Genomic DNA, 10,388 nt, shown 5'->3' with positions numbered 1-10,388 from the left:
ACAATCATGTTGTGTAAAGTAACATCGAGCAGTGCCGAGTTCAGACACCACCACCCCGGGAGCTTTGCAAAGATCCTCAAGCATCAAAAGTGCATTTTGGTTCACTGAACGGAGGAGAGAGAAGTGACCCATGTATGGTTATAAAAAACAAGTCTTCTGTAAAAACAAGCTGCCTGTGGGAGGGAGGCTGATGATGTGCTGATGGGCAGAAATGAGAAGCGGCCGTGAAGCAGGGGGCGGGGCAGTGGAACCCTTTGATGTAGCTCACGGCCTGGTGGCCGTGAAAGTGCAAGCCATTAGGGGGGAGGAGAAATGAGGCCAGCGCGCACTGCACACACTGGGGAAGCCTGTGGGAGGGAGGCTGATGGCTTTGATGTGTTTTGAGGTGCCTTGCTTTATTTGCCCTCATTTGTACATAACCCTGCATTAAAAACAAATGTGCCACCAGAACTATTTGAAAAGTGCTCTCTGTTGAGATGTGGATAAAACCGTCTAAACCCTGGACTGGCACAGACTTCTAGAATGTCTGATAAGGTTGTGACCACAGAATTATTCCAAGTTACAAAATTGCATTTCCCTCAGATGAATAAGAATGACGATTATTTAAATTACAAAATAGCTTTAAATTGTTCTCTGTATGAAAGAGAGCAGTTGTTGAACCTGTCGTTGTGGCTGTTTATATAAACACATCATTTGTTCGTTTTAATGAGCATCTTGAAGACGAGTCTAAGGTGCTTAAAACCAAGGGGAAAAGATATTGGACAGAAAGAAATTGCGTGAAAAAAAGAAAATGTCAGTATTTCGATGTTTGAGGCTACCTATCGCACCGGGAATTTCTTAATTTTTGCCTTTATTGGTCTATTTCCCGAAACCGAACACAAAAAACTGCTATAATAATTAAAATTAAAAAAACACACATCATTATGAGAAAAAAACGAAATAGGTATGGTGAACGATTTCTTCTTTAAAACGAGAAAAAAGAAGGATTTGTATTAAAAACGCGCTCAGTACGCCCTGGTGCATTGAATTCAGGCTGTGTGGACAACACGTCTCCAATCGCTTTCTTTTCTCTCGTTTGAAATTTTAATACGATTTTTTTTTAAAACGACATATTCTAATTTCAGGAAATCCATCAAGTATTAATGTTGGCAACCGAGGGCATTATATATTTTTTTTATATTAATTAGCATTTTAATGACTTGCGCTCTCCTCGATGCTGTGATGCTGATGGGAAGTATGTAAAATTAGGGCATTTGGAAGCTGACACTGCGGTGAGTGGCAGGTTGGAATACAGCAGAATTCAGTGTTTGCTGGTCCCACCTAAAAACCAGCTCGGTTCAAAGATTTGTCTATGAGGGTGGGGGGAGCAGCTCAAGTTAACTATTGTGAATTATCCATACTTGCTGCACACCCCCTCCTATCCGAAATGTACACCCATCAAGCGCAATATTTGAATAAAAACAGGAGACAACTTTCTGGATGAGACATTCCCGAAATCTGATAAAAATCGGGGCTGTTGTAGAAATAGAAGTGTCAGTCCCTTGTGCACGTGTGCACACGCACACAAGCTGGAAATATGGGCGTCGATGCCTCGTGCACCTTTACACACGCACATAAGCTAGAAATATGAGCGTCGATCCCTGGGGCACGTTTGCACACGCACATGAGCTAGAAATATGAGCGTCGATCCCTGGTACACGTTAGCACGCGCACAGAAGCCCAGCTGAAGCAATGTGCTGGTCTTATTGGTGGGTCTGTGGAAAGGTCTGTAGATGAACAGTGTGTGCATGTCCTTATATATATGAGCATCTAACTGTACATGCCGCGGCTGCTAATGGGTATGTGTTTGCTACGCGGGAAAAGCACGCGAATGCGTCTGCCACAGATCACACGTTACTAAGGAGCCGTCACTTTCAGGATACATCGATGTTTTTGTATGCCCGGAGGGGTATTGTTCTAGAGAAAGTAAGCGTCAATAAATTAAACACACTTATAGAACATTAAATTCAGGTGACAGCAACATTCGCTGTTTACAGCACTTAAAACCGGCAAAAGTGCGGTATGAAGCGCTACAGAAAACAAGCTGCCTGTGGGAGGGAGGCTGGTGATGTGATGACGGGCAGAAATGAGAAGCGGCCGTGAAGTAGGGGGCGGGGCAGCGGAACCCTTTGATGTAGCTCACGGCCTGGCGGCCGTGAAAATGCAAGCAATTAGGGGGGAGGAGAAGTGAGGCCAGTGCGCACTGCGCACGCTGGGGAAGCCTGTGGGGGGGAGGCTGATGGCTTTGATGTGGAGAGCATCAGGAAAGCTAAACCAGCAGGCGGATGGGAGCGCGTTCACGAGACCACATGCACTTGTGGAAATCCGCCGGCTGGTTTAGCTTTCCTGATGCAACACTAAAATTCTCCCCTATCCATTCCTGCGGAATGGGATAGGCTCGACCTAAAAACGATCTCACCAGCACGGGGCCATCCAGCCCAGTTTAACAGTACAACCAGATTGCAATGGCACTAGATTAGTACCTTTCAATATCTGGTGCTTTGCAGCAGCTTTAAAATCCTTTTCTCGTTGTTCAAGTGGGTTAAATTCTGATATTTTTATGTTTCCCTCTTCTTCAGAGATTTCTTTTGTTCAAGAGAAAGTGTCACTCATGGTCATTGAGATGTCACTCATAATTACACAAAAATTATGAAAATGTCACCCATGGATATCTGAAACCTCGGCAGCTATGGCAGAGATCTATTGGCCTTGCCCAGAGATCTATTGCTCTCCCCCAGTGTACTTTACCTATGCTCCCCTCATCCCTTCCATCCCTCCTCCCCACCCCCTCCTCCCCTCGTTATTCACCCCGTCTTCTCCTCAATCCCACTGCATCTCTCTCCTCCCTCCTACTCCTCCAGTAATGCTGCACTACTCCCCTTCCCTGCCCAGTAACCCCTTCCACTTCCCTCCCTCGGGCCCAGCAGAACCACCTCCTTTCCTCAACTTCCCTTTCTCCCAACCCCCCTCACTCTGCCAGATGCCCGGTCCCTCACAGCCACCTCTCCTAGCTGACAGGTCCTCCACAACCTCCGCACCTCTTTTCCTCCCAAACCTCCTATATTCTCATAACTTCACACTGGCCTCCCCTCTCCTTCTACCCTACCGCCGTGTTCCACACCCCTCTCCCCCTAAATTTGTCCTTAATTCCTCTCCCTCTTGCAACACCAACAAAGACAACTCTCCCTTAACCTCCGTTTCACTAACTCCCGCTCTCACCCACCACCCTTACCCACTTATGAACCCCACACCCCAAATTACCTCCTATCCTGCCACCTCTCCCTGCCTGCCACCACCTACTCCACCCCCCCTTGTTTCAATCGAGCCACCCAACCTTCCCCAACCCAACCTTCCGTGCTCTGCCTCATTCTCACTGGAAAACACGCTAGGCTCTCTTATCACCTCCATCTCCCAGCTTACAGCTGCCATTTCACTTTTATGCTATAAGATTGTCACCCCTTCTTGCACCGCTACTCCTTCCCAACTTCCCACGAGATGCACCTCGCCCCCTCACCCCAGTACAGCCAAGCTTAACCTATCGTCGGAAAACTCTGTTAACTCACTCAAGCCCCTGAACGCCACCCTTCCTCAACCGGCATACCCTAGCAACCCCACTATCTACACCATTCCGATCATCACCTCTGTCAGAACAAAGCATCCACCTAAACCCTCCCGAGCACCCCCTCATAAGTACAATATCCCGATCACCCTTCAGAGCCCTAGTGCCCCCGTCACCAAAACAGTTTTGACAGAGCTGCGCTGCATGCTTCACAACTGCAGATCTGCAGTAAAACACAAACTTGAAATCTCCGATACCATCACCCTTCATAATATTGACATGCTCTTCCTCACAGAGACCTGGTTCAAAGATACATCTCACTCTATATTTGATCTCCTATTACCCACAGGCTACTCTTTATTTATGAATGACAGAACTGACAACACGGGGGGAGGTGTTGCAGTCATCTTTAGAAACACCCTCCAACTTAAGGCCTCTCCTAACAGCTCCTCCAAAACCTTTGAATGCCTTTCTCTTGAGCTTCAATTGCAACACTGTTCACCCCTCAGACTCCATGTCATTTACCGCCCGCCTCGTAGTGGCCCTTCGTTTATGGATGAACTCACCGACTTCATCAGCGACCAATACTCGCGAAGTGACAATCGACCTTCGTGGGTGACTTCAATCTCCACTGGGGAGTACCGCAAGACTCCTCTGCGAACTCACTGGCCACTTTCCTCTCTGCAAACGATCTTATCCAACACTGCACTGAATCAACACATTCCAAGGGCGCAATCCTGGACCTTGTTATTTCTAAAGCAGGCATGCTTTCTACCACTACCCCAATTCATGTAGATTGGTCTGACCACCTCCTCATCCCATTCTCTCTTCAACTTTCACACTCTATAACTCTTGGCCAACCCAAGAGGGCCATCTCATGGTTCCGGGATGCCAAAAATATTGATGTCGGTCCCCTCTGTGAATCAGCTTTGTTATCACTTCCAAGGCTCGACCCGAACCTAGATGTTGACGAACTCACCTCCCAATGCCTCATAGTTCTTGCAGCTGAAATTAATAACGTCGCTCCACTCAAAAGCAAAAGGTTAAGGCCCACTCCCTCAGCACCTTGGTTCAACAAATCCCTTTATGAGGAAAGGAAGCAGCTAAGATTCCTGGAGAAACATTGGAGGCAAGTGCCCTCCTCCGACAATTTGGCCATGCTTCGCTCAGCAAGATCCAAGTACCACAAGCACATCTTCCTTGGGAAAGCGACACACTTCAAAACCCTCCTTGACTCCGCCAAAAATAGACCCAAAAAACTATTCGATCTCATCAAAATGCCTAACTGCTCTCCCCCAACCTCCAAGGTGGATGATTCTACAAAGAGAGCAGCGGACTTTGCTATTTTCTTCGATGAAAAAGTGAAATCACTTGTGGATCAGGTCGCTCATCCTACCCCTCCAGAGGAGCGCAAATCCTTAGCCATTTGGCAGAGCTTTGACCCCATATCTGAAGATGCCCTTCTCAAGTGCATACGAGAAACGAAGCCATCCAACCATTCTCTTGACCCTATCCCCAGTGCCATTGCCATTGACTTCTATACCCACTCCCTCTCCTATTGGACCACTCTGATCAACCTCTCCCTCTGGCAAGGCTCCCTTCCTGCCTCCTTCAAAACTGGGCAGGTCACCCCTCTTCTTAAAAAACCCACTGCTGATGCGAATGACCTCAACAACTTCCGCCCCATCACTAACCTTCCCTTTCTGGCGAAGATCACTGAAAGACGTGTAGCAAAACAACTCTCCCGTCATATCAAGGACAATGATCTTCTTGACAACTGTCAGTCCGGCTTCATCCAAAACTGCAGCACTGAAACAGCCCTACTGCAAGTGGTTGATGACGCGTTGAGGATACTCGATTCAGGGGGGTCCTGTCTTCTAATTCTCCTTGACCTTTCCGCAGCCTTTGACACTGTCAATCACAACACCCTCCTCAATATTCTTCAACAGAGAATGGGCATGGAGGGCACTGTGCTTAAATGGTTTGCATCCTTCCTTTCTGGCAGATCCCAAATGATCAAAATAGCGAACAGTCTTTCACCTCCTGTGGCAGTAGGTCAAGGTGTTCCCCAAGGCTTGATACTTGCTCCCACACTGTTCAATCTCTATCTAGAACCACTGGGAAATCTCCTAAGTAAATCCGGGATTCACTATCATCTCTATGCTGACGACACTCAACTCTAGCTCAAGATTGCCTCTACTCACGATCTCTCCATCCTAAGCTCCACTCTCGACTCCATTCAAAACTGGATGTCAACTCATCAACTGATTCTGAATCCCTCCAAAACTGAATTCCTCCTCTTCTCCTTCTCACTCTCTCCTCCCCCGGTTCAATCATGGATGGATCAGATGAATCTACTAAACAATAAACCCATCATTGTCGACAGCGCCAAATCCCTTGGTGTCATACTAGACAAAAAACTCAATCTAATTCCCCACATCAATTCCATTGCAAAATCTGCTCGATACCAACTGCGCCTTCTTTGGGGCATCCGTCGCTTCTTCCCGGAGCGGGACCTTATAACCCTGGTGCAATCACTGGTCCTCTCCAGACTCGACTACTGCAATTCTCTTCTTACTGGCCTCCCCAAATCCCACTTGTCCCCACTTAAGTCTGTTTTCCACTCAGCAGCTCGCTTCATTTATGGGGCCAAAAGAAGCGATCACATCACACCGATGTTATCCACCCTCCGCTGGCTTCCCTTCGAGGCTAGAGCTATCTACAAGACCGCTTGTATCACCCACAAAGCCTTGCACTCCTCCTCTCCTCGCTACCTGGCGAATAAACTGAAACTCTTTGGAGGCTCTAGACCTTCACGCAATGCAGAGAATCTACTGCTTGAACCTCCCACTTTCAAGAAGGAAAGAACGATGGCCCAATCCTTTTCAGGCAGCGCAGTGAGAATCTGGAACTCATTCCCGCCTCAGCTCCGGACCACCACCTCCCCCCAGGCCTTCAAAAGGGACCTCAAAGTTCTCCTCCTCCAGAGACACCTCCAAAAGTAATTCACGTCCTCTCTTTTATCTGAAGGAAGACCTCCCATCACTGAAAATTTCTACTTTTCATGCCCATGGAAGTGCCTTCCCAGTGTGTTCCTGTGGTTAGAGTGTTTGCCTTTTATTGCAGTATTATCCATGTACTGGTGTTCGGTCGGTGCCCTTGTGTAACATGCACACACCACTCTGCCCTTGTAACACACGGTTTGCTTCCTCGCACATGTTTTTTACCTTTGATACTTGCACAAGTGCCACCTTCGCCTACGTAACGTTTGTTCTTGTGCTTGAGTGTCTAGCATATATTGCAGTATTATACCACAAATTATACTCTATTTTCTCTTGTAGCCTGCACACTTGTCACTTTTTCCTCCTGTGCACTTTTTACTACCTCATGTATTTTTGTTTGCTCACAATTATCACTTTACCGTATGTAACGTAACGTATGCTTTTGCAATCTGCTGTTCGTGTAATGTTCTCAGTTTGTATCATTTCTGTTCCTATTGTAAAGCGCTCTGACGCCTTCGGGTAAAGTCCGCGCTATATAAAATTGCATAAATAAATAAATAAATAAAATTGCCAATGCTTGTTTTATTTTTAATCCACGAAGCGCCCTCAGACATGGACGACAGATATAGACACTGAAGACGGACTATAGACTCCAATGAAGAGCCGGTAGACACAGAAGACGGACATTAGACCCTCCGAAGAGCCAATAAACACTGAAGACGGGCATTAGACTCTATGAAGAGCAGATAGACACAGATGACGGACATTAGCCCCTTTGAAGAGTCAGAAGACACCGAAGACGGACTCTGCTCCGCGTCAGGGCGCCGCGTAGTCCTGCGTCTGTTTCTCTTTCCGTTGGAGCTCGGTACCGGCGCCGCTGGGGGTCACGAGCCGCCGGTGCCGGTTCTTTGCCGGTCCCGCTCGGGGAGGAGGGAGAGCCCCGGGAGCCCCCGTGCGGGGGCCGCAGCAGCCGTGGGGGCAGTACACCCCCTCGCTGGGCCTGCTCACCCCTCAGGCGGGGGCCTCGTTCGGCGGAGGGCCGAGGCTCGGCCTGCAGCAGCCTGAAGGACCCGGCAGCAGTGAGCCTGGCTGGTGGCCTCAGCAGGGACCCGGGCCTCGAGCCCCAGAGACCAACCATCATGGAGTCTACAGTGGACACGCGGGGATGGGGCCTGGCCTGGGCCCTCAGCATCCAGGAGGACCCTACAGCCAGGGCATGGGCATGCAGACGGGTGCCCCCTACAACACCGAGCTGGAGCGTGTCAGTGGGGCAGGGCTAGGTCTACCGCAGCCAGGGGGCCACAATAACATAGACCCAGGTGTGGGTTTGCAGATGCCTATGGTACACCAGGGCAGGATCTATATCTCATCTCAAAACAGGAGCCAGGGATACAAGTCTGGAGGACCAGGGCAGGATTGGGAATGCCCTCCCATGAGTGTGGGCCATAGCAGAAACCAATCTCCAGCAGGCACCAGTCGCAGCAGAGACCGCTCTCCCGCAGGGATGAGACGCAGCCAAAACCACACTCCTGTAGGAACAAGCCACAGCCGAGACCACTCTCCCGCTGGGATGAGCGGCAGGCGAGACCGCTCTCCTGCAGGGACGAGTCGCAGGCGAGACTGCTCTCCCGCAGGGATGAGACGCAGCCAAGACCCCTCTCCCACAGGGATGAGTGGCAAGCGCGACCGCTCTCCTGCAGGGACAAGCCACTGCAGAGACACAACAGGTGCATCTGAGTTGTCGATACCCTTGACAACCCGAACAAACCTGGGTCTGCAGCGCATGCGTGCCCTAAAAGTTGAACCTATCCCCCCAAAATGTTCAGTGCAAAAAATTCAAAAAGCCGTTCAGGACATGTTTGGAAAGTTTGGAGAGATTACTTCAATTCAGGTCAACGGAAAGGATGAGCAACGTAGTGCCATGGTGTTTTATAAGTTTGTAAAGGATCGTGACAGTGCTCTATCAGGAACCCAAGGGACAAGTCTCTTTGACACGAAAATTGATGTCACTGTGTGGCCATACAAAAAAAATCAATCACACACAGCTGAAGAAGTCAATGGATTTTTTGCAGAGGAGGGATCAGGGACACTGTTTATTACCAATTTGATTAAGCCTGTTTCTCAGACTGACCTCTTGCGTTCCTTCACTAGTTTTGGGGAGATAGTTTATACTGCGGTTCAAAAATTGCCCGGACTTTTCAACTATGGTGTTGTGCAGTTTGCAGATGAAGTCGGTGTTAATAAGGTCCTTAGTGAAATGAATGGACTCTTGCTTTCCCGGAGTATGCTCAAGGAAAAGTTTGGGGATAGTTTTTCTTCAAACTGCATTTTTGTCTATGGTCTTAGTAAGACCAATTTCACACCTGCATCATTAGGTAACCATTTTTGTCAGTTTGGAACTTTGGAAAAAGTATTGTTTAAAGAAGCCTCAGGTGGCAGAGCCCTGGTTTTCTTTGAAGACGTTTCTAGTGCAGAAAAAGCCATAAATGAAATCAGAGGGAAGCCTGGTGGTAATTTCCTTAAGGGGGATTACGCAAATCATGAATTTTTAGCAAAATTTTGCCGCTCCATGAAAAGGCGTAGGCCAAATAGGAAGGACTTCGTTTTGAGTTTTGAAAAGCAGAGTAAATCTGGAACTAAAGTTTTAGCAAAAGAGAATGAGCCCCAGATATTAGTAGACAATAGTGAGGAGCAGCAGAAAGACTTTTTGACTGGGACTGGTGCGGAGGAAGAGGCAGACATGTTAGCAGAAGCTAGTGAGGAGGAGGAGGAGGAGGCAGACATGTTAGCGGAAGTCAGTGAGAAGATGGAAGTTTTAGATGAGGTTGGTGAAGAGCAGGAGGAGGTGTCTCCATTGTTAGATTGGAGTGAGAAGTTAGAGGCTTCATCAGACTCTGGTGAGGAGGCAGCAGAAGCGGATGAGATAAGTATGCCCCCATTTGCAGAAGTGGTTAAGAAGAGCCCACCCAGTAAAAGAAATAGTACATTCTTGATTCCAGTGATAGGGCACAGAAAGAAATCCAAGTAAGCAAATACAATTAACGAATGACCCTAGAATTCGTATTGGTTGGATTTGGGTGGTCTCATAATTTTTTATTTGTTTCATTTCCTTCATGTTAGTTACTAGAAATTATTTGTGACAAGTGAAATTAATTTTTTTTGCATAAATTAAAAAATAATTGCAACATTATTAGTGTTTGAAGTAAGTTCTTAAGGCATTGTTTTTCAAATTAGTTCTTTGTTTCAACGAGCTAATTTTGTTGCTATAACATATCTACTAAATTCCCATCAAGCATGGGCTATTTATCACTGTAACACTTGTCTCAGTAGATATTTGCATGCTGAAGACATGAAGGGCAAACACCAACTGTTAATTTATTTTGTTTCTTTTTTAAGCACAAACCCAACTGTAATGTGTGAGAGCAGAATAATTGGTTCGGTTTACTTAAGTTGTTTGTTCGTTATGTGAAGCCTTTCACAAAGATAAAAAAGGGCCAAAACTAGGATAGCAAATGTCTTTTGTACACAAATACTATAGATTATCAAACATAAACTGTGATGATATGATAGTGAAACTGTTGTAGGGTGGATAAATGCAAACCAAGAGGAAGGTTTGCGAATAATACATAAAGATAATCTTAGTTTAAGGGATCTGAGGACTATAGAAAAATTGATTAAACGTGAGGTACATTAACATTGCAGAAGGAAAGGAAATGCATTTTTATTATTAAGTAGGCACCCTCGGTGGCTTTTAACGCATGCCATTACAACGACCGCGTTGTAACAAA

The 10,388-nt window shown here is 47.2% G+C and overlaps 1 protein-coding gene across 1 annotated transcript in view; it reads left to right on the top strand.

Annotated features, from left to right (window-relative positions):
- Positions 1 to 7,411: 7,411 nt before the first annotated feature.
- The window catches only part of LOC144799947 (uncharacterized), a 117,383-nt gene continuing 114,406 nt past the window's right edge, over positions 7,412 to 10,388 (top strand). Inside the window, exon 1 of the mRNA XM_078671581.1 lies at positions 7,412 to 9,505. Within this exon, the coding sequence (XP_078527707.1) occupies positions 7,766 to 9,505 (1,740 nt within the window). The 5' untranslated portion in view covers positions 7,412 to 7,765. The remainder of the gene's footprint in view (positions 9,506 to 10,388) is intronic.

This window comes from Lissotriton helveticus, chromosome 12, assembly GCF_964261635.1.
Source record: "Lissotriton helveticus chromosome 12, aLisHel1.1, whole genome shotgun sequence".
Lineage (NCBI taxonomy): Eukaryota > Metazoa > Chordata > Amphibia > Caudata > Salamandridae > Lissotriton > Lissotriton helveticus.
The sequence above is the reverse complement of the archived record's forward strand: the minus strand, read 5'-3'. Positions and strand labels throughout refer to the sequence as shown.